The 25900-nt window shown below is 33.9% G+C and overlaps 1 protein-coding gene across 2 annotated transcripts in view; it reads left to right on the top strand.

Annotated features, from left to right (window-relative positions):
• LOC143240675 (cell adhesion molecule Dscam1-like) overlaps nucleotides 1–25900 on the top strand; it is a 102274-nt gene that overhangs the window by 19599 nt on the left and 56775 nt on the right. For both annotated transcript variants that reach the window (XM_076483496.1, XM_076483495.1), the window contains exons 3-7: nucleotides 6051–6212; nucleotides 6919–7068; nucleotides 10225–10518; nucleotides 21415–21690; nucleotides 23739–24146. In XM_076483496.1, coding sequence (XP_076339611.1) covers nucleotides 6051–6212; nucleotides 6919–7068; nucleotides 10225–10518; nucleotides 21415–21690; nucleotides 23739–24146 — 1290 coding nt within the window. The remainder of the gene's footprint in view (nucleotides 1–6050; nucleotides 6213–6918; nucleotides 7069–10224; nucleotides 10519–21414; nucleotides 21691–23738; nucleotides 24147–25900) is intronic.

The following is a 25900-nucleotide window of genomic DNA, read 5'->3' as shown; positions in this document are numbered from 1 at the left end:
AATTAGACGCACAGTTAACTTACTATTATTTTATTTTTGACGTCGTAATTAGACGTACAGTTAACTTACTATTATTTTATTTTTGACATCATAATTAGACGTACAGTTATCTTACCATTATTTTCTTTTTGACGTCGTAATTAGACGTACAGCTAACTTACTATTATTTTATTTTTGTCGTCCTAATTAGACGTACAGTTAACATAACTAACTATTATTTTATTTTGACGCACTCAGATCGAATCTAACTTATAGTAGTTTTGCTTGTGAGTTTGATTTCCAATTTGAAAATATTTTGGATGGAAAAAGATAAGAAAGACTATTTGCTCTAGCTATTCCTAATTTAACAATAATATAGTGTAAGGATGGTCTATAATCAACATCACCCATCGCCGCTCGTGGGCTACTTTTGTTTTTACCGAAAAGTACTAGGATTGATTGTCAGGTTATAATTCTCTCACGACTGAAAGAACAAGCAAGTTTGGTGATGGAGATTCGAATATGCAACCAACAGATTGAGAGTCTACCGCATTATTGTTTGTTTGTTTTAAATTTCACGCAAAGCTACACGAGGGCTATGTGTATTAGCCGTCCCTAATTTAGTAGTGTAAGATTAGAGGGTAGGCAGCTAGTTATCACCACCCACCACCAACCTTTGGATTACTCTTTTGCAAACGATTGACCGTAAGATTATTATGCTCTCACGGCTGAAATGGCAAGCATGTTTGATGTAACAGAGATTCGAACCTGCAACTCTCAGATTGCCTAACTACCAGGCTATGTCGGACTTAGAATATTAACTATTAGACCATGACAGGCCTATATATATATATGTGTGTGTGTGTACATATACATATATATAGCTTTCGGAATTTATTGTTGTTATATTTCTTAATTAACGTATACAAACTTTCAAGAGAAAGCCTTCAAATTTTATATAAAACTAATTTACATTCTTGGTTAAAATGTTTCTATTTTATAAGAAATAAGATCGTTATTATTAGGATAGAGCACAAATACACTTAATATTGTTAAACCGAGAAACTAATGTTATATTAAACATCTACATATGTAATTTGTATAATGAGACAGGTTCTATGGACATCATGAACGACTTATTAAAATATCAAACTGTTTTATCAGACACCTGTGGAAAAATGTGTAATTCAGCATTTTAATTATCACAACAAAATCTTACCAAAATAGACATAATGGCAAAATATAATATCTAGTTATTATAAATAGTGTCTGTAACCTTATATCCGTTCAATTTAAACATTAAGTACTTAGATGGTCCTCCTCGTGCTCTAATAGCCTCCGTAAGGCAAGGTGGCATGTTGTCCACGAGGTTATCGATGTAATCCACCATGATTTAATCCCACCTTTTCACTAGAAGGCACTGCAGCTCAGCTACAATAAATGGCTTAGGACCTTGGTTAGCAATTTTCGGCTCAGTTTTTCCCAACGTTTCTCAATGAGATTACAATTCAGAAACATTGCTGGCCGTGGCGATCTTGTAACGTCTTCTTGGATGAGATAACCTTGCACAATAAGCGCACTGTGCACAGTGATATTATCATCCTAGATCACATTGTTATTGCTAAATCTTTCCTTTGCATATGGCAGAAATATCGCGTTTATGTAATGCCTGTGGGAGGCACCATTGACGTTTCCGGGGAGGACATGAAGAGCAATTGTTTTAACACAATAATGAACAGCAGCCGAAACATGTACTGTGCCACCTCCTGTGTTTTTCTGTAGAAAAGACAGTCCTTTCATTTGTTCTCCAGGCAAATCCTACTGTCATCTTTAACAAGCCAGAAACATGGCTCATCTAAAAAAGATGACATGTTGCTAGTGTCCTAATTATATGTTGGCATACTTTCTTGCTCAAGTAAACTGGTGACGGCGGTGAATCCTGGTTAATATTTGTTTTCAAATACCTTTTCTTGGAAAAGAACCTTGTTTGGTCAGTTCCACGTTCACTATTCTTTCGGATACCCTGGAATGAATGAGTTCCTTCCATTCCTGTCATAAGGTGTTGCAAGACCTCTTTCGGCCTTGACCTGTTAACCAGGTCAAACCACGGCCATCTCGGGCAATAGTTTTTTTTTTGCATCTTTCAGAAGAACTTTTTGGAAGGGCGTATTCTGTAGTTTTATGAAGTTTCAGGGTTCTGGACACTGTGCACTTATATATTTATTAACAAACAAAACTGCATAGTGACTTTCCGAACACCCTGTATTTTTGGACAGTCGAACAGTTTGACTCCCTGTAATTTCTGGCATATGACGAAACACGACTGTACACCAAATACAGAGAACTGTTTGAACAAGGCATAGATCTTCTTTGAAAAATAAAATACCAAATTCACGTCATTTTATACAAACAGGCGTGTGCGTGTGTTTTGACGAATAAATACTAGAGACATCTTTTATAGACCAGAATAACTCCTCATAAAATGTTTACCTGATCAAACCCTACTTTCTGTGTTACTACTCTGGCATTTACTTAATAAATGGAAGTAGACAATAGCACCAATATAGAACAGTATGTGAACATTTTGGTCATGACTATTTCTGCAACATCAGCATTTCAAGATTTTGCCGCATTTGTACTGTGCCAACTGCCTATATCAAAATCCAATTTTTGGCGTTATAAGCCCACTGACTCACAGCTGATCCACTGGGGGTGGGGCACAGTTTAACATCACTTAGAAAACAGAGTAAAACAATCAGAACGTACTTCGAAAGATGAGCTGCCTCATCGACGTTTTACTTTCGCTTTAATTTTATTTTAGTCATGTGTTGTAGACCGATCTGATGTCGAGAGTATGCTGTGTTGCTCGGGGGATTGTGTTCTTTGATTGTCCACAGACGAAGCTGCTGATAATGAAGATCACAAGAGAGAGAAAACTGACTCTTCTGTAATGACTTATACTGTTTAACCGACTACTAAATTAGTTATCTAAAGCCTAAAAAAAAGCGAAAAAATAGGCTTAAAAAGTAGTCTTGGTGAAATCATATTACTGTTTAATTTTTTGTTCTATTTAACACTATCTGAATATCTGTCATGTGATTTCTCTTTTAATCCATGAAATTATGGTAAATTAATTTTTTATGCGGAAGGATTTTTTCCAAGTTTATCTAAACGAAATGTTATTTTGTCGATAGTAGATGAATTAAAAAGAAGTTGCTGATTCAAATCACCACATTTTTTTTTCTTCTGGCTAGCAATATTGAAAGATTTTGATATTAATCTGAGAATTAGACGTTAAACAAAAGGTTTAGTGTGAACTACGTTTGATAAAGTAACATTAACTGGTTCTATCAACCGTGAAATTGTTTAGTTTGGTTCGACATGATCTAGCTCTTCCCTTTCTGTTTCACTAAACATTCGACATACATGTGAGCAAAAAAGAAAACTGTAACGCCTTCTGTCTAACTCACATTGATTACTTCCACTGTTTTTCTCTTACCAGAGCCTAAGGGAGGAGAAACATCCTGCACGAACGCATGCTCGGTAGGTTCATCAATCAAAGTTTAAAAATTTCTTTTTTTTTAGAGCTACCGTCTCCTTGTTTCATATTATGTGGGTTTAGTTTCGTTTACTTAAATAATTAACCGTCCTTACAAGAAATTATTATTCAATCACGTTATTTGTCGGAGCTTCGTCGTCCCTGTTACATATCTTGTGGTTTTGGTCTTGTTTTCTCAAACAGTTAATCGTTTTTACAAAAAATTACACAGGTTTGAGATGGTTTGATTATCTTGAAATGTTTACATGTTATGGTTTGATTATCTTGAAATGTTTACATATTCTACAGCTTTTCCTGAATCAGAGAATGATACTCATTTTTTTCCATCACGTACAGATATTTCACAAAACCTTATATGTATTTTTACACAAGTGATTCTTCCCTTTGGTGGACTCAGCAGATAGACCCATGTGGCTTTGCTACAAGAAAAACACACACACATACACACAAGTGATTCATTTTCACTGAAATCGGGTTACATTTTGTTATGCTGAAATTATTGACAACCACTGTACTATACATTTCTCTAGATCGATCGCGGCTTGAAAGTCTTATTAATCGTTCCACAACCCACGAGAAACACACCACTATTATATAAACGGTTTACAGACCGCATGACGCGTCATTTCTGGATAGTATTTGTTTGTACGCGACATTGTTTTTTCTTTTCAATATTACTTATTCGTCTCTATGGCAACAAGAGGTTGTGTAACTGATCCAAACATCACGTTTGCAGTAAACTGATTGTACATTTCATATAATAAGTAAGAGTTTCTTCTTCTTTCCGATTTGTAAAAAAAAAAAATTATTGCACGAGAAAAAAAAAATTATTTTAAAAATCTGAGTAACTGAATTATCTAAACTTCGTTATTAAAACCAAAATAACTTTTTTGAAGTTTAACTTCGCAGGCCTGTGTTATTATTGAATAAATTTCTCTGTCAAATGTTTAATGTCCCTTCTTTCATGTGGCTTTAGTTTTCTTTATTCAAACAATTACCCATCTCTACTGGAAAATATTATTGAATCATCTTTGTCAAAACTTCAGTGTTTCTGGTTTACACTTTATGGTTATATTTTCAGGTTGCTAAATAATTATTCATCTTTAGTGAACTATCTTGTTGAATTAATTTATTTGAGGTAAGTGGTTTTCCTTTGTAACACACGTCACGGTGGATAAATTGATGTGTTAACCCTCCAACTATCGATTGTCTTTATGGGGTCCACGTCCATATATTGCAACATACCGAGTGATGTCCATTATCTTTATGGTCTACGTATTGCAACACTCTAAGTGGTGTCAACTGTCGTTAGGGTACACGTACTGCAACACAGTGAGTGCTGTCCACTACCTTTAGGATCTACGTATTGCACCAAAGCGAGCTGTGTTTCCACCATCGCTAGGGTCCACGTTTTGCAACACAGTGAGTGCTGTCCACTACCTTTAGGATCCACGTATTGTACCAAAGTGAGCTCTGTTTCCACTGGCCCGGCATGGCCAAGCGTGTTAAGGCGTGCGACTCGTAATCCGAGGGTCGCGGGTTCGCTTCCCAGTCGCGCCAAACATGCTCGCCCTCTCAGCCGTGGGGGCGTTATAATGTGACGGTCAATCCCACTATTCGTTGGTAAAAGAGTAGCCCAAGAGTTGGCGGTGGGTGATGATGACTAGCTGCCTTCCCTCTAGTCTTACACTGCTAAATTATGGACGGCTAGCACAAATAGCCCTCGAGTAGCTTTGTGCGAAATTCCAAAAACAAACAAACAAACTGTTTCCACTATCGTTTGGGTCCACATACTGCAACATACTGGGTGGGATTTTTTTTTCCTGTTAAACACTCATTTAAAGAATTGATCGAAAGACCTATTAGATAAAATCACTCATTCGCAGCTGAAATATATAAATAACCAAACTGTAACCGGTAATATTATTACAATCACGTCATTTTATTTTCGTGTGTTATTAGTTACCCTGTAAACAAAAGAACCTTAGGTTCATGAGGATATCGATTATAAATCGTTTAAAGGAAAATTTGACAAGAAGCTCATGGAAGAGGGGGGAGGCTAACCAGATAATGGTCTTCCTTCTGTAATTCTAGGTTTAAACCTATCATCGAATGAACGAACGAATTCGTCAAACATGTGGGCCTGGCATGGCCTAACGCGTTAAGGCGTGCGCTTCGTAATCTGAGGGTCGCGGGTTCGCGCCCGAGTCGCGCCAAACATGCTCGCCCTCCCAGCCGTGGGGGCGTTATAATGTTACGGTCAATCTCACTACTCGTTGGTAAAAGAGTAGCCCAAGAGTTGGCGGTGGGTGGTGATGACTAGCTGCCTTCCCTCTAGTCTTACACTGCTAAATTAGGGACGGCTAGCACAGATAGCCCTCGAGTAGCTTTGTGCGAAATTCCAAAACAAACAAACAAACAAATCGTCAAAAATTGTACAACTAATGTTTTGACATTGAAACTGATTAGGTATTTTTAATACTGATTCATATTTTTATTTGTCTATTTTTAGTCATCGTCAGACAATTTGAAGTTCAAGTGTATAACGAATATGTAATCCGGGGGAACTCTGCTGTTCTTAAATGCCACGTGCCTCCGCACGCGCAGGATTTAGTGGAAGTGACGTCATGGATTCAAGATGAAAATATACACATCACATCCTCGACTTCGCGAGGTCAGACGACTCTCATTAGCGCTTATTAGAGTTCATTATTATTAGTGTTAACTTCAAAATCTTTAATTATCTATATTATATTTAGTAAGGGTATCACCTATATTATATTTAATAAGCTTGTTTACGAGTTTAAGAGCAATGAAAATGTTTGGATATAACTTTTAACATATCTTAATGCTTTACTTCTGTGCAACTTTTAGACACTATCACATCTTTTGGTTGAACTGGATACTATATATATACAAACACACACATTATATATCTTCTTACTTGTTCAGATAATTTTGTATTATTTACAAAACTGCGTATGTTTTTTGTTTTTTTTGGGGGTTATTTTTTAAAGTTTGGCGTTAATGATTAAATATTTTATTTCCATATTAAATTCTTTAAGGATTTTTATGTTATTTGGTAGATCTGGCATTTAACAGGAATATGCCCCAATAGAGCAGTCATCCTGATATTTTAACTGAAACATGACCAAGTTTGAATTGCGGTGGTGTGTTCCCGTAACGAAAGTGTCTCCACTGCCCTCTGCTGAACCCTCGAGTAACATATAAATATTTTTCAAAATTTAAGTATACTATTCTACGTTTTTACAAAATTCACATTAATCACAAGTTATTTGCTACCCTAAAACATTAAGCACTTGACAGTTAATAGTTGTGACATTTTCATTTTGTTTTGATTTTTTTTCTTCTCTTTCTAGGTGGAAAATACACCGTTCTAGCTGCTGGACATTTGTTGGTGCGTGACGTCACAGATGAAGACGAGAGGAAAGTGTTTCGCTGCCAAGTTTTCAATCGTCTGACGTCAGAATCCAAAATAAGTAACAAAAGCGGGAGGTTAATTATAACAGGTTAAAATTTCAAATATCGATTATAACTTAGATATTAAGGTAATGTGTCCGCCGCCCCCTTTGTAACTGAAGACTTGTTCCAGTTAAGTTATGGCTTTGCTGCTGTATTGTGTTACATCATTAATTATCCACTATTACCTCAGAGAGACTGTTTAGCATGTTCACCTTCTCACAATATCAGGACATAAGCATGCAGAGATATCTTAACTAACAACACAGAAAATTAAACCTGATACATTTTACCTTTTGTTTTCACTCGATAGTCCGAATGCTATAAGTTAGGAAGTTTCTCTTTTCTCTTTCAGCGAGATTAATAGAAAGGCTTACAACTGTAATTAATTAAAGAAGGAATGGTTGCTATAAAACCCTTTTACTCAGCATGGTGGATATATACGCATACTTCAATTTCGTGTTTTATCATGGATAAGTTTCCCTAATACTAAAAAGCAAATTAATGCTGTTTTTATGCAACTGTTGTTTTCTGGATTAACAGCAATACTTTATTTTGGTGCATGATACATGTATATATTTTCAGTTATCTGGTATTGTAAAGTGGGTCTTTCCTATGCAAATAAGCAAGTCATGTAAGCTGGAACATATTTTGACTACATTTTAACATTTCATTGTCCAGTGTTTTCCCACTCAAAATATTCATGTACTCAGATTATAATGAAGATCGAAGATTTAGATATTCCGAGACTGATTCTCGCACATAACAATATCTGAGCGAAAACTTAGGCTTAATGACATTGGTAAACAAAGAAATAAAGATCAACTTGGGGTACCAGCACCTTCCAGAAAGAGACATGTAATAAGTCGCACGCTAGTTGTGTTAACTAAAGTGCCTCGTCTTTTAACACGTACCCAAAACAATAATATGTAACATAATTAAACACGATCTTTGTTTACAAAATTGACACATATCACGTATACACAAACATTTTCCATGACATATCTGTTCAAACTCGCTTACCTTATGCAGATGAGGAATGGAATGAATATTCATACTTTTTCCAAATAAAGATATACTGGTCAAGTAATTGAATTTCTTTGCAATCAGAATAGAGTGTATCGGACGTGCTGACGTGTATTTTGGGGTCATAATAAGATTCCAAATGTGTATTAATGCAACGTACTCAATTCCGGTATTCATGTTACATCCTAGACAGTATATGACCAGTGGTAAAAAAAATCATTAGCTGCCAAGTGGATGTAACAAGAGGAATAACAAATTAGATATTGGTATCCTGCGATTTCTATAAAAGAATAAGAAAATATTTACTATGGGAGATTGTTAATTTTGTTGTTTTTAACTGTTTGTGAAAAAGCACTTTCTAACACGTTGCTAGTATAATCTCAACTGATCCCTGAGCTTGAAGACCTATAGTACTACAATTCAGGGTTCAATCCCCGCGACAGACACATTGCTGATACCTTAATGTACAACTTTGTAATTATTCAAACCTTCAATTGAATATTTTTTCTACAAGTATCAAAAATATATTTTACTCTGAGCTGCTTAATGTCAGTTTTTCTATTCCTCTGTATGAGCCTCCCCACCCCCCAGTCTTTCTCAACGGTGGCTCAACGTCAAGCTTGAGGAATTACTACATTAAGTATCAAAGAGAGATATTTGCGGTGAGCAAAGGCAGATAGGTCTTTGGGTAGCTTTGTTTTTAACCACCGAAGTCCTCTATGTATATGTGAGTGTGTTTGTTTTCTTATAGTAAAACCACATCGAACTATCTGCTGAGCCCACCGAGGGGAATTGAACCCCTGATTTTAGCGTTGTAAACCCGTAGACTTACCGCTGAACTATCTTGGGGCCTTCTATCTTTCATAGCCGGTAGACTTAACATTAAAAAAAAAAAAATCCTCAGACATCAGACTAAGAGCCTATCCTTGATAACCGTTAGACCTAACATTACAAGAAAAATAAGTAAAACATTAGGCATCAAACAAAGAAACTATCCTTGATAACTGTCAGATTTAACAATAAATGAAAAATAAGTGAAACATTTCCAGTGCATGTAGAGTTTTTAAATTGATCTGTAGTTCGCTTGCCTTCATTTCAAAGAACAGACTTTTCTCTGCAAATCCTTTAAATCTTATTAATATATATTTTTCCCTTTCAAATACGACGTAAAGACGTCAAAGTAAGAATGAATCATCGAACATTAAAATCTGGAAGTTCAAAATAGAACCTTACTAACCGTTGAAACGTTGCATATAATATTTCATTGAAACAGATACCAATTTCCCTAATGTGTGATTTTATAAGAATGATAGGTTTTGTTCTGAATTTTATATATTATATCTGCAAATATATAAAAAACAATAACAAGAAAACTCCATCCAGTTTGATCAAATATATCACGTATTGGTTTTCATATCATAAGCTTCTCAGTTTTATGGCAGTGAAAATTAAAAAACAACGACTCTTCATTCCTTTTGTACTTTATTTTATATACAACAATGCTTTTAAGACATTTAATGTTCGAGTGCAGTGTCTTTATTTGGTATTTTTCTCTCCCTTTATTTTCAGTATTACGTGCTAGGACTAATTGTGGACTTAATTAATTGCTCATTCCACAATAAAAGAATAGTCCTGTTAACTAAAAAATCCTTTATTTACTACGAAGTTTTCAAAAGAGGCTGCATGTATAACACAGGCCTGCAATGGTTTTATTGTTCTTTTTGCGTAAGTAAATGATTTTCGTTGACATCGGGTCAAATTTTGTTATGCTTAAAATGTTGACAACCACTGGCTATAGATTTCTCTAAACCAATCGCGACGTGAAAATCTTATCGATCGTTCTAGAACTGAAACACGACAAAAAAGTTCATTGGAGTAAAAGAAATAATAATTTGATCAAAGTAAGAAATTTTTTCTTCCTTACTTGTAAAAAAAATCCTCACGTGATGGAAACAATGAATAATATTCTCGAAATACGCATAGTTGTATTATGAAAAATTGGTTATTAAAAACCGAACCACGTATCATGTAGTTTACACTTACAGGCCTGTGTTAACTGTTTCTTAAATTATTTTCAGGGCTCCCTCTATCTATATAGCGAAATGCATCGCCCTGCATAAAGCGAAAGTATCATTTGTTTATATAATTTTACCATAAAGCACGATTTTGAACTTTGACAGATGTCCATAGTCCAATCTCTCCACGACTGATCCATTCTATACCCATGATAAGGGGACAACAAGGCGACACTCTTTCTCTCCCCTGCGTGGCACAAGGAAATCCTGTTCCCCACTACCTGTGGTACAGGCTACACAGAAGAGAGAGGGTCCCCCTGCTTTTTGGACACAGAGTTTATCAATATTCAGAATTACTTACTCTCGAGTTTCTCTCCTTGGCAGACAACGGTACTTATATTTGTGTCGCTAACAACAGCGCGGGGGAGTTCGAGACTCAGACCGATGTGTTCGTAACTGGTGAGTTTTTACTTTATTGAGATGTTAACTTTATTCCGTAAACATGACACTAACTTTACTGTGTGTTTATATATCATTCGCCGTTGCATAAGGTAATATTGCTTTTACTGCAAATGGTTCTTATTGGTGCGGCTTAAATACTGGATGGTGCAAAAGACACTACCATTACCATGATATTTAAAGTCCCGACTTCACATTTGTTTGAAATGCACACAAAAGATATTATTCCATAGTATTACACAAAAATTATATAGAAAAAATGAAAGCAATGGTGGACATTAGGAACATCATGGTGGTTATGTTTCCCTCCAAATCAGTTCACATAGAAAGATAATCAATTGTGTAGCTTTCTGCTTAACAAAAAACAAACCATTATTTTGTACTACTAATGGTATATCGATTCAGCATGGTCAGGTGGTTAGGGTGTTCGACTCACTCTATGAGGGTCGCGGTTTCGAATCTCCGTCTCACGAAACATACTCGTTCTTTCAGCCGAATGGGCGTTATGAAGTTACGGTCAAAGATACTATTCCATGGTAGAAGAGTAGCCAACAATTGGTGGTAAGTAGTGATGACTAGCTGACTATCTTGTAGTCTTTCATTGTTAACTAGGAACGACTAGAGCATATATCCCTCGTCTAGCTTTCCGCGAATTCGAATGAAGCCAAATAGGTAAACATTCCCAATTTCTGGTCATACATTCGGGGGGTCGAATCCTGGTAATTCCAAAAAATGATTTCCGGATTAAACCATACAGAAATATCTGATATAACAACTGATGATGGCCTGAGAAATAACTGGTCGAAGTGTTGTTTAGAAAAGAAAAATATACAGATAAGAATAACAACAAGAATAATTCTACCATTAGTAATACAAACATCTCGTCTAAATTATTCCGCAAAACTAATTCTATTATATGCTTATTCATATAAACGTTAAAGTGATGTAATAGTTTCTACATAGCTTATCTCTGAAAAGTTCATCAAAAATATTTGATGACTTAAATTCTTACCAAACAGAGATTCACAATAACTCAAAACTTCAGTCTTCATAGCTGACGAAAGAGTTCATTAAGGCGAACAAACTCGTTTCATGGGTTCTTTGTTTTCTACAGATCGTAAACTGAGTAATGTTATAATAAAGAGGTTTACACACGTAATAATATCCCAAGGAATAATAATAATAGCATAATGAAGTGGTTCACACACGTAGTAATATCACAACGAAGATCAATAATAGTATAATAAAATAGTTCACACACGTAGTAAAATCACAAGTAAGATCAATAGTATAAAAAAGTGGATCAAACACGTAGTAATATTACAACGAATATCAATAGTAAAATAAAGTGATTCAAACACGTAGTAATATCACAATGATGATCGACAAAGATCAATAAATTATAATAAAATGGTTCAAACACGTACGAATATCACAACGAAGATCAATAGAATAATAAAGCGGTTCACACACGTAGTAATATCACAATGAAGATCAATAAAGCATAATGAAATAGCACACACACATTGTAATATCACAACGATGATGAATAGAATAATAAAGTAGTTGAAACACGTAGTAATATTACAACGAATATCAACAGTATAATAAAGTGGTTCACACACGTAGTAATAACACAATGAAGATCAAAAATAGTATTATAAAATAGTTTACACGCGTAGTAATATCACAACGAAGATAAATAGCATAATAAAGTGGATGAAACACGTAGTAATATTACAACGAATATCAATAGTATAATAAACTGGTTCATACACGTAGTAATATCGCAATGATGATCGACAAAGATCAATAAAGTATAATAAAATGGTTCAAACACGTACGAATATCACAACGAAGATCAATAGAATAATAAAGCGTTTCACACAAGTAGTAATATCGGAAAGAAGATCAATAAAGTATAATAAATTGGTTCACACAGGTAGCAATATCACAATAAAAATAAATAAAGCATAATGAAGTCGTTCACACACATACTAATATCACAACGATGATCAATAGAATAATAAAGTTGTTCATACACGAAGTAACATCTCAACGAAGATCAATAGTATAATAAAGTGGTTGAAACACGTAGTAATATTACAACAAGTATCAATAGTACAATCAAGTGGTTCACACACGTAGTAATAACACAATAAAGATCAAAAATAGTATTATAAAATAGTTTACACGCGTAGTAATATCACAACGAAGATAAATAGCATAATAAAGTGGATGAAACACGTAGTAATATTACAACGAATATCAATAGTATAATAAAGTGGTTCATACACGTAGTAATATCACAACGAAGATCAATGGCATAATAAAGTGGATCACACACGTAGTAATATCACAACGAAGATCAATAAAGCATAATGCTATAGTTAACACACATAGTAATATCACAATAATGATCAATAGTATTATAAAGTAGTTCACATACGCAGTAATATCACAATGAATATCAATACTATAATAAAGTGGTTCACACACGTAGTAATATTCGAACGAAGATAAATAGTATAAAACATGGTTCACACATGTAGTAAAATCACAACGAAGATTAATAAAGCATAATGAAGTGGTTCACACACATACTAATATCACAACGAAGATCAATAGCATAATAAAGTGGATCACACATGTAGTAATATCACAACGAAGATCAATAAAGCATAATGATATAGTTCACACACATAGTAATGTCACAATGATGATCAATAGTATAATAAAGTAGTTCACATACGTTGTAACGACGCAATGAAGATGAATAAATTATAATAAAATGGTTTAAACACGTAGGAATGTAACAACGAAGATAAATTGTATAATAAAGTGGTTCGAACACGTAGTAATATCACAATGATGATCAATAAAGTGTAATGAAGTGGTACACACACATAGTAGTATCACCACGAGATAAATAATGGTATAATAAAATGGTTCACACTTATAGTAATATCACAACGAAGATCAATAAAATATAATAAAATGGTTCATACATGAAGAAATATCAAAATGATGATCAGTAGTATAATAAAGTGGTTCAAACACAAAGTAATATCGCAACAAAGATCAAAAAGTATAATAAAATGGTTCAAACACATAGTAATATCACAACGAAGATCAATAATAGCATAATAAAATAGTTCACACACGTAGTAATATCCCAACAAACATCAATAGTATAATAAGTGGTTCACACACATAGTAATATTACATCAAATTTCAACAGTATAATAACATGGTTCACACATCTAGTAATATCACAACCATGATCAATAGTATAATAATGTTGTTCATACTCGTACTAATATTGCAACGAAGATCAATACTATAATAGAGTGGATCAAACACATAGTAATATAACAATAAGCATCAATAGTATAATAAAGTGGTTCACACACGTAGTAATATCACAATGAAGATGAATAAAGTATAATGAAGTGGTTCACACATGTTGTAATGTACCAACAAAATTCAATGGTATAAAAAAGTGGTTCACACAAGTAGTAATATCGCAAACAAATTCAATAAAATATAATCAAGTGGTTCCCACACATAGTAATATCACAACGCAGATCAATAACGTATAATAATGTTGTACATACACGTTGTAATATCACAAAAAAGATCAATTTTATGATAAAGTGGATCAAACACGTAGTGGTATTACAACGAATATCAATAGTATAATAAAGCTGTTCACACACGTAGTAACATTACAATGATGATCAATAAAGTACAATCAAGTGGTTCACGCATATATTATTTTCACAACGAAGATCAATAAAGTACAATCAAGTGGTTCATACACGTAATAATATCACAACAAAGATCAAAAAAGTGTAATAAAATTGTTCAAACACGTAATAATATCACAACGAAAATCAATAAAGCATAATGAAATAATTCACCAACATAGTAATATCACAACGATTATCAATGGTATAATAAAGTGGTTCACACATATAGTTATATCAAAACGAATACCAATAGTATAATAAAGTGGTTCACACATATTGTAATATCTCAACGAAAATCAATGAAGTATAATCAAGTGGTTCACACACGTAGTAATATCACAACGAAGATCAATGTTATAATCAAGTGGTTCACACATATAGTAGTATCTCAACGAAGATTAATAGTATAATAAAGTGAATCAAACACGTAGTAATATTAGAACGAATATCAATAGAATAATAAAGTGGTTCAAAAAAGTAGTAATATCACAATGATGATCAATAAAGTGTAATAAAGTGGTTCACACGCATAGTAACATTACAACGAAGATCAATAATAGTATAATAATGTTGTACATACACGTTGTAATATCACAACGAAGATCAATTGTATAATAAAGTGGTTCACACACGTGGTAACATTACAATGATGATCAATAAAGTGTAATTAAGTTGTGCATACACATAGTAATGTCACAACGATGATTAATAGTATAATAAAGGAGTTAACAATCGTAGTATTATTGCAAGAAAGATCAATAACAGTATAATGAAGTAATTCATACACGTCGTAATATCACAACGAAGATCAATAAAATAATAAAGAGGTTCATTAACTTAGTAATATCACAACGATGATCAATAGTATAATAAAATGGTTCACACACGTAGTAATATCACAACAAAGATCAATAAAGTAAATTAAAATGGTTCAAACACGTAGTAACATCACAATAATTTTGAATAATATAATGAAGTGGTTCACACATGTTGTAATATACCAACGAAGATCAATGGTATAAAAAAGTGGTTCACACAAGTTGTAATATCGCAAACAAGATCAATAAAATATAATCAAGTGGTTCACACACGTAGTAATATCACACCGAAGATCAATAAAGCATAATGATATTGTTCCCACACATAGTAATATGACAATCATGATCAATAGTATAATAAAGTGGTTCACAAATCTAGTAATATCACAACGAAGATCAATAAAACATATTGAAGTGGTTCACACACATAGTAATATCAAAATCGACCATCAATAGTATAATAAAGTGGTTCAAACACGTAGGAATATGACAACGAAGATTAATAGTATAATAAAGTGATTCCTACACGTAGTAATATCACAATTAAGATCAATAAAGCATAATGAAGTGTATCACACACATAGTAATATCAGAACGATGATCAATAGCATAATAAAGTTGTTCAAACATGTTGTAATATCACAACAAAGATCAATAATAGTATAATGAAGTGGTTCACACACGTAGTGATATTACAACGAAATTCAATAGTATAATAATTTGCTTCACATATATTGTAACATTGGAACGAAAATCAATAAAGTATAATCAAGTGGTTCATACACGTAGTGATATCGCAACAAGATCAATAGTATAATAAAGTGGATGAAACACGTAGTAATATTACAACGAATATCAATATCATAATAAAGTGGTTCACACACGTAGTAATATCCCAATAATGATCAATAAAGTGTAATGAAGTGGTTCACACACATAGTAATATAACAACGATTATCAATGGTATAATGAAGTGGTTCACACATATAGTTATATCACAACGAGGATCAATAGTATAATAAAGTATTCCAATTACGTAGTAATATTACAACGAATGAGAATAGTATAAAAAAGTGCTTCATACAGTAGTAATATCACAATAATGATCAATAAAGTGTAATAACATGGTTCACACACGTAGTAATATCCAAACAAAGGTCAATAAAGTATAATAAAATGGTTTAAACACGTAGGAATAACACATCCAAGGTCAATAGTATAATTAAGCTGTTTATACACTTAGTAATATCACAACAAAGGTCAATAGTTTTATAAAATAGTTCACACACCTAGTGATATCCCAACGAAGATCATTAGTATGATAAAGTGGTTCACACACGTAGTAACATCACAACGAAGATTAATAATAGTATAATGATGTGGTTGAAACACCTAGTAATATCCCAACGAAGATCAATAGCGTAATAAAGTGGTTCAAAGATGTAGTAATATCACAACAAAGATCAATAATAGTATAATGAAGTGGCTCACACACGTAGTGATATCACAAGGAAAATCAACAGTATAATCAAGTGCTTCACACACGTAGTAATATCACAACGAAGATTTGAAACACGTAGTAATATTACAACATATGTACATAATGTACATCATTAGTACATGAAAGGTGTTCACACATATAGTAATATCACAATGATGATCAATATTACAATAAAGTGAATCACACACGTAGTAATATCGCTTCGAAGATCAATAAAGTATATTAAAATATTTCAAAATCGTATTAATATTACGAAAATCAATAGTATAATAAAGGGGGTCACACACGAAGAAATATCACAACGAAGTCAATGTTATAATAAAGTGGTTAAACACGTTGTAATATTACAATACATATCAATAGTATAATAAAGTGGTTCAAACACGTAGTAATATCACAATGATGATCAATAATAATATAATAAAATGGTTCACACACGTAGTAATATCGCAACAAAGATCAATAAAGTATTATAAAATGATTCAAACACGTAGAAATATCACAACGAAGATAAATAGTTTAATAAAATAGTTCACACAAGTAGTAACATCACAACGATGATCAATAGTATAACAAAGTCGTTCACACACATAGTAATATCGCAATGAAGTTCAAAAAAGTATAATAAAATGGTTCAAGAACGTAGTAATATCACAATGATGATTAATGGTATAATAAAATGTTTCACCCATGTATTAATATCACAACTGAGATCAATAGTATAATAAAGTGCTTGACACACGTAATAATATCTCAACGAAGATTAATAGTATAATAAAGTGGATTTCACACGTAGTAATATCACGTCGAAGATCAATAGTATATTAAAGTGGTTCAAACACTTAGTAATATTACAACAAATGTCAATAGTATAATAAAATGGTTCACACATGTAGTAATATAACAACGAAGATCAACAAAACATAATGAAGTGGTTCACACACATAATAATATCACAATGATGATCAATAATAATATAATAAAATGGTTCACACACGTAGTAATATCGCAACAAAGATCATTAAAGTATATTAAAATGTTTCAAACACGTAGTAATATCACAACGAAGATCAATAATAGTATTATGAAGTGTTTCACACACCTAGTAATATCGCAACGAAGATCAATAGTATAATATAGTGGTTGAAACATTTAGTAATATCACAACGAAGATCAATAAAGTATAATAAAGTGGTTCACACACGTAGTGTTATCACAACGATAATCAATAGTATAATAAAGTCGTTCACACACGTAGTAATATCGCAATGAAGTTCAAAAAAGTATAATAAAATGGTTCAAGAACGTAGTAATATCACAATGAAGATCAATAGTATAATAAAGTGGTTCATTCACGTAGTAATATCACAACGAAGATCAATAACAGTATAATAAAATGTTTCACCCATGTATTAATATCACGACTGAGATCAATAGTATAATAAAGTGCTTCACACACGTAATAATATCCCAACGAAGATTAATAATATAATAAAGTGGATTTCACACGTAGTAATATCACATCGAAGATCAATAGTATATTAAAGTGGTTCACACACCTAGTAATATCGCAACAAAGATCAATAAAGTATAGTAAAGTGGTTCAAACACGTAGTAATATTACAACGAAGATCAATGGTATAATATAGTGGTTGAAACATTTAGTAATATCACAACGAAGATCAATAATAGTATAATGAAGTGGTTCATAGAAATTGTAATATTGAAACGACTTGTATATAACGCTTACATTGTGCAATCAACTAAAAATATAATTCATTTTATTCAAACTCCATGGAATATCATAGTACGTCCATATTTAACAGATTACACCTGAACTTCATATATTTGTGATGTCTGTAGTACATCTGGTGATATCTCGGTATTTTCTTACACGCTTTATCTCAGTTTTATTAGCGTCCAGCTGATGAGATTACACTTGAAGTATTATATGGTTGTTTCTGTTTCTCTTGTAAATATTTTTTTCTGTTGATTTCTTTTTTGTTAATTTTCATCCGTCAGCTATTCATTCACGTAATGAATTATGGTAAGCCCTGCAATGACAAACTCAATTCGGAGTTGTAATATGTTTGTTAAACAAGCAACACGACATGGACGAAACGTCAGCGGTTCTAGTTATACACCTTTAAACCACACCCACACTAAGGAAGCAAAAGCAGGACTGACAGTCATGTATGTGTTGTGAGTGAAGCTTTCAACAAGAATGTTTATAGTTTATGACACATCAGTCGTTTGCGACACCTATTCTAAAAAATGAACGTTAACTATGAAGGACTATTAATACAGTTCCTGAAAATCAAATAACGTTAGCGACACCTTCTCCTAAAAATTTAAAGTGAAAGCTATTAACAATGGCGAATCATACTATGAAACTGAGATTAAATACGAAACGATGGCGACATAGAATAGGAAAACCTGAAGTGAAACGCAACACAGTGGCGACACAGAGTTAGCAAATGTGAAATACGAGACGGCGGTGGCACAGTATCTGGAATAATTCTACACCACCATCATTATATCTGATTTTAAAGTTGTTTGAAACGTACGCCATAGATAAAGATGGCGACACAGAATACGAAAACCTGAAGTGAAACGCAACACAGTGACGACACAGAGTTTTGCAAACTTAAGATGAAACACAAAAAAGCGATGGCACAGCATCTGAATTAATTCTAAAGTGAAGTACTTCTACATGGAAGTCAATTTAGAGAAGTTAAGAAACAAGCGCAACAGAGGTGGAAAAAGTAATCTGAAAATGGAAGTTCAGGGGTCAAGATGATTGGGGAAAAACATAAACGTATAAAGAGTAAGAAGGTATATATTTGTATCTGGAATATTCCATCGATCATGAAAAAACACCAAATAAAACCAGCTAGATACTGAAACAGGTTAACACCCTGTAAGTCATCTTTAGTCACGCCGTGCGTTTGAATTTAATACCACGACGTTACCTTGGAAACCGAGATGTAACATTTGATCTTTATCTAATAAGATACTATCTCTCCGCGTGCATAATACTTCCTACTGGTTTTCATTTCTGTGACTAACGCGAACCAATCTAAGTAAATGTTTGATATGATGAAGTCGAAAATGTAAAGAACTTTTATAAAAGCTAAAAAAATGTAGGAACATAAACCAGAAAAAAAAAAAGCTATAATATGTCATGCCGGCTACAAAGCTAACTTTATGAGATTCTCGAATACATTAAAATTAGATTTTCAAGGAAAAGCGACATTGCCTTTTATCTCTAAAGAAATTCGTATTTTCTACTTATATTTGTAGAAATTACATCATGGTTTAAAGGAGTGGTGGGCTCAGCATCGCCAGGTGGTTAAGGCACTCGATTCGTAATCCGAGAGTCGCAGGTTCGAATCACTCTCACACCAAATATGGTCACCCTTTCAGCCGTAGGGGCGTTATAATGTGACTGTAAATCCTGCTGTTCGTTGGCAAAAGAGTAGCTCAAAAGTTGGCGGTGGGTGGTGATGACTAGCTGCCTTTCCTCTAGTCTTACACTGCTAAATTAGGGATGGCTAGCGCAGATAGCCCTCGTGTAGCTTTGCGCGAAATTCAAAACAAACCAAACCAAAGAGTCGTGTTAAATGAGCTTACAAATAAATTGATTGATGGTTGTTTTCTTTTATTAAAAAACAACAACCAAATTATATTAATATACATTTCACACATGAAGAAAAAATAGTCATTCAACTGGACATTATATAAGACACACTTCACATTGCCTGTTTACGTTAAATACCTAATTGTCGAGATAGACCTACTCGCGTGGCTATTTTCTGTAGCAGTTATACGTTGATGTGATTTCGTGCAAAGCTACACGAGAGCTATCTGCACTAGCTGTCCCTATTTTAGCAGTGTAAGACTAGAGGGAAGGCAGCTAGTCATCACCACCCACCGCCAACTCTTGGGCTATTCCTTCATTAACGAATAGTGAAATTGACCGTTACATTATAACGTCTCCATGACTGAAAGGGCGAGTATATTTGGAGTGAGAGAAATTCGAATCTGTGATCTTCAGATTACGAGTCGAGTGTCCTAACCACCTGGCCATTTCGGGCCTTAATAATCAAAATATCGAACGGTTGCCCAGTAAATAACAAAATTTCCTAGTCCCGGCATTCTTAACTGGTAATCTGAGGGTCTCGGGTTCGAATCACTTTTCCACCAAACATTCTCGCCCTTTCAGCTCAGAATAGCCCGATAGTTGGCGTGAGTGGTGATGACAAGCTGCCTTCCCTCTAGTCTTACACTGTCAAATTAAGGACGGCGATCAGTCCTCGAGTAGCTTTGCGCAAAATTAAAAAAAAAAACCAAAACAAATTCGTAGTTATTCCTTAAGATGTACAGCAGATGTTATCATGTTCTAACATCGTGGAACCAAAACAAATGATCTTCTGTGGCAGACATGTTCCTACTAATCGTTAACGAAACGTCTTTCAATTCTTTGACATTCCTGGCTCTTAGGGAAAAAATGGCGGTGCTAAGCTGTGTTTTGTTTGCTTTCTTTATCTTCACTGCAGGGCTCGAACTTTTGTAAACGTCAGACTCACGATCACGTGCAAGGTTTTCAAGAGCTTAACTTCGATAAAGTAAATAAGCAATGTTTTACTGTTGCTGGTAAAGCGTTAAGGTTACAAGTCGAAAGATAGAGATAAGTAAATGTTATTCTTCGTTGTGTTTAAAAGCACTTTTCTCCTGACAATTTTAAGCCTAACTGCAACAAGATTCAACTTTTCTGTCTAACTGTTCATGCTGGATTATTAATTACACATTCTAATATTTGCAGCGCCTTTTAATGTTGATCTACGACCAAGTGTTCTCACAGCAGACTTTGGAGACCTTGTAACCTTTCGATGTAGCGTAACACCTTCGAGGCACCCAGCAACGACGTTAATGTGGTTCAAAAATGGACAACCCCTGTCGACAGATGTAAGAATTAACATGATAGACGAAGGAAATTTGAACATTCACTCAGTACAGCGAGCTGATAAAGGAATGTATCAGTGTATGGTGACGTCAGAGGAAACTACAAGTCAAGTCTCAGCACAGCTAGTTCTCAGAGGTGGGATTTTTTTTTCCTATGTTCAACTGACAGAATTGACAAATTTGCTTTCAACGGGTGTTTTACTTTCTCTCTAAAGATGCGAGTGAAATGACCAATAGCTTAGTTTAAATAATTAATTGTTCAAATAATTATTTATCAAATACTTTTAATTATATCCGTTAATCAATATTGACTTCTGATCAAAGCAAGCTTCCTATACAGAGGAGGACTGAAATTACGTTAAGTGATTAACACAGTTAAATTAAATATTTTGTTCTAACGTTTTTACCAATAAAGACTACAATTAAGCCTTTCTTCAGTTGGGTACCATCGTTGTAAAAGCTAGTTTTGGCCATGTTCCGAAAATTGGTCATTTTAGGATATGTAAGTTGATCCTAATTCCCTGTTTTTATTTTAGAGCAAAGCCACATTAAGCGAAGAATCGAACCCCGGATTTTAGTGTTGTAACTCAGTGAACTTACCGCTGTTCCACAGGGGGTCACGGTTAGTTCTGAATCCTCACACTAAAGTAACAATGTAAAATAGTATTTATATGATAAATTTTGTTCAAAACTTGTTTTCCTCCCCTGGTGGCTGAAAATCGAATTTCAATAACGCAATAGACAGAGTACAGACAGCCCATCATATTTATCAACAAGCAGACGAACGAAACTTGATTGAAGGTCAAAAATGAAAAAAAGGGCAGTAAATATTGAATTTTGATTATAGGAGATTAATTTGTTTTGTTTTTGTTTGTTTGAAATTAAGCCCAAAGCTACATAATGGGCTATCTGTGCTCTGCCCACTACTGGTATTGAAAGCCAGTTTCTTGCGTTTTTAGTCCACAGATATACCGCTGTGCCACTAGGAGGCAGGAGATTAGTTCATACCTAGGTATGATGGTTCAGGAAGGGTTTTTTTTCCCACCCAATCATAATATTGTATTTCTTTAATAAAAATGCAAAACGTTTGTCTACAACTGGTTACAACACGAAGGTCCAGAATTCTGGGTATTCGACAATAATCATGGACGAATTTGAAAATAACACAAATACCTAATTAATAGTATAAATATTGTTTAGATTTGGTAGAGAAGTTATTTAAATTGACAATTAATTAAATCAGATGATTAAAAAAAGTCGAAATGTATCTGGTTGATTAGTAACTGTTTGTATGAGCCAATGCAATGGAATTTTTCTTCAAATGCATCAGTGGAGACATATTTACCATTTTAAACATTGGCTCACGCGCTATCCCAACTATTAGATCTGGTAATGCTGTCTTTGGTAGACTGATGAGTGAAGGTAAATGTCACAGCCGTTTTTTATTGTGTTTGTATAAAAAGATCGTTAAGCGATATAGAGTCAAAAGAAAATTATTTCAAAGCATTTGATGTTGTAAAACAAACGTGAAAACATCGCACAGTAGATGATTTAGAACAATGGCGACCTCCGAAACCATACCCCAGATAAACATGCTCCTTTTCTAGATCTGAACAGCTAATGTAATGAAAGTTAGCATATTTTCTGGAACAATTGGCACAATAATAAACAAGGATTTTAAAATCGTGAAGGGTACAATCTTTCAGTCACACCTCGAAACAAGCTAAAGTTTTTGTGACAAAGACGACCAAAAAAGCTTGGACCACATCAAAACCATTAGGCAACAAATCTGTTCATTCTCCTATAGCAGTTTCAATATACTTTAGTACCTTTAATCTACTTCAACGTGACCTTAGAAAGGTTTGTCAGAATCAGCGATCTGATTTTACCGTCTGTCACAAGAAATTTCTATGATAAAAATACTGTTGTTTGACAATAGTGGCAATCATGCCCACCAGTCAGAGCATAATCGACCGTGAAGGATACCACAATACCTAAAACATAGTTCGTATAAACTGCGATTAAACCTAATTATCGTCTCGTGTGTTTGTTAGCGGCGTTTCACAAAAGTACTACATGACTTCAGTCTTTTTAAAAATTTATTTTTTAGTTATTATGACAGAAAGTTTATTTATTCGTTAGTCATTCTAATATTGATTTTTATTCCACCTTTTTTATACTCAGAGAAACCTCCTACTTTCCATTCCACCTTTGAGCCTCGTGTTGTCCAACCAAGTTCGACCATTTCAATGAAATGTTCTGCTTCCGGTATTCCACTTCCACAGATTACGTGGACACGAGATGGTGCTGAAGTACCGGAAGTCTATCTCACAAGAATTGGTGATTACGTCAGCAATAAGAACACAGTTAACAGTTACGTTAACATAAGCGCCATAAGTGGTTCGGATGGCGGATTTTATACGTGCACAGCAGAAAATATAATTGGTAGAGTTGCTCACTCGGCAAGATTAGACGTCTATGGACCACCATATATTCGGCCAATGGGCAATCGAACAGTTTTAGCCGGAAGGTCAACTGATATCCAATGTCATTTCAGTGGGTTTCCCTTGAAAGAAGTATTTTGGGAAAAAGGTAATTATAGTAATAAGTTCTTCATATAAAATGTTGGAACACTTTTGAAAATACTTTTTATAAAAATGTTTAAAAGTCTATAGTGTAAACGTAAGAAAAATATTGTGCAGAATTGGGTCCAGCACAAAAATGGCTTTCATCTGTGAGAGAGAGTGACATACTTAGGTTTGATTCAGTTTTAGGTTTACAGTTTAAGGTTAATTATTTGCTTCTCGAATGACTCACTAGAAAAATTATCTAAATTATTTCGATGTCGTAGAGCTAGTAAATTTACGCTAATTTAAGAAAAACTTGATAAGTATATTCTAAACGTTTTTATTATTTTTGGTGTATTTGTTGTTTATAGTCCCGCGGTGGCTCAGTGAAGATCTGGTTTCGATACATACAGTGAGAAGATCATAGACAGCCTATTGTGTAGCTTGGTGCTTAACAACAAATAAACATCATATAAAAAATAACTGTTCTACAACGACACAAATCATTAATTATTTACTCACAGGAGCAAATTATACTATTTTTCGTTTATGTTCTGGTACCGTTTCGGCTTTTCAGGTATAACTGTATGAAGGACCAAGTGTGTAAATTGGTAAAATTAAAGATTAATGATTCATCTTAAATGTGGAGGCAGTAGATGTGAGGACAAAGTTTGTTAAATGTGTGAACGAGTAAGGGCTAGTTTTAACATTCTTTATTAGTTTTAGTTTAGTTTAGAGGATGGAACAGCTGAGATGGACCAATAAGTCCCATATTGTCCCGTAACTTTACGTTATAGCAGAGCAAGTTATTTAGGACCTTGCATTTTCAATTAAAACCTATCAAATAATTCCTTATTTTTATTTGATTTAATTTTATAATCAATGATATATGGAAGATCAGCACTCATATAAGGAATTATTTACAAAGGTGAACAGGTTGCTGAAATCATCATTTATTACTTTCAAGGTCATCATACTAAACGTATGACCTATGGGATAACCAGGAAGTTCAAAGAGAGATACCACTTCGGGATATCCAATCGTATTTTAGTGTGACCTATCGGTGGCATTCTCAGAGAGAGAGAGAAACAGAGATTCATATTTGTTTAATAAAAGATCGGGAGTTGCCTAGTAGCTAACATGCTATTACTGTGAATCATATGGTTTATGGTTTGTGTCTCTATCTCTGGATTCTAGGAGCCAAGGGTGCACTATGAGAGAAACTGTCGAAGCCCTCTATTTGGTCAAACAAGAATTAGTAGTGGACTTTAATGTCTACCTCTAGCGGGCGTTACTAACTATCTCTAGTGGACATTACTAACTATTTCTAGTTGGCGTTACTAACTATCTTTAGTGGGCGTTACTATCTCTACTGGATATTACTAACTATTTCTAGTGGGCGTTACTATCTCTAGTATATATTACTAAACATATCTAGTTGGCGTTACTAACTATTTCTAGTGGGCGTTATTGACTACCTTTAATCTACCAGTTGAAAATTATAGATGACTGAGACATATATATCTTGTGTAGAGGTGTATTAAGACTCACTACAAACCGTTCAGTAAAGATATTGTTTGTGTTGCATCATCACACATTCAAAAGTTGAAATCAAAACCTCCACAGTTGTCTTACGACACATAGATAGAATTCAAGTTTTTATTGTGGCAAGTGGTTGGGCTCAGCTAGTTATAAAGTGTTCTGTACTCTAAAGTAGATATCTTTTGTCCATTCTCAACGTTAATACACATTTAAATATAAATCTGTGAAAGCTTTTTG

The sequence above is a fragment of the Tachypleus tridentatus genome, chromosome 13 (assembly GCF_004210375.1).
Source record: "Tachypleus tridentatus isolate NWPU-2018 chromosome 13, ASM421037v1, whole genome shotgun sequence".
NCBI classification, from domain to species: Eukaryota; Metazoa; Arthropoda; class Merostomata; order Xiphosura; family Limulidae; genus Tachypleus; species Tachypleus tridentatus.
Note: the sequence above shows the minus strand (reverse complement) of the source record. Positions and strands in the feature narration are given on the sequence as shown.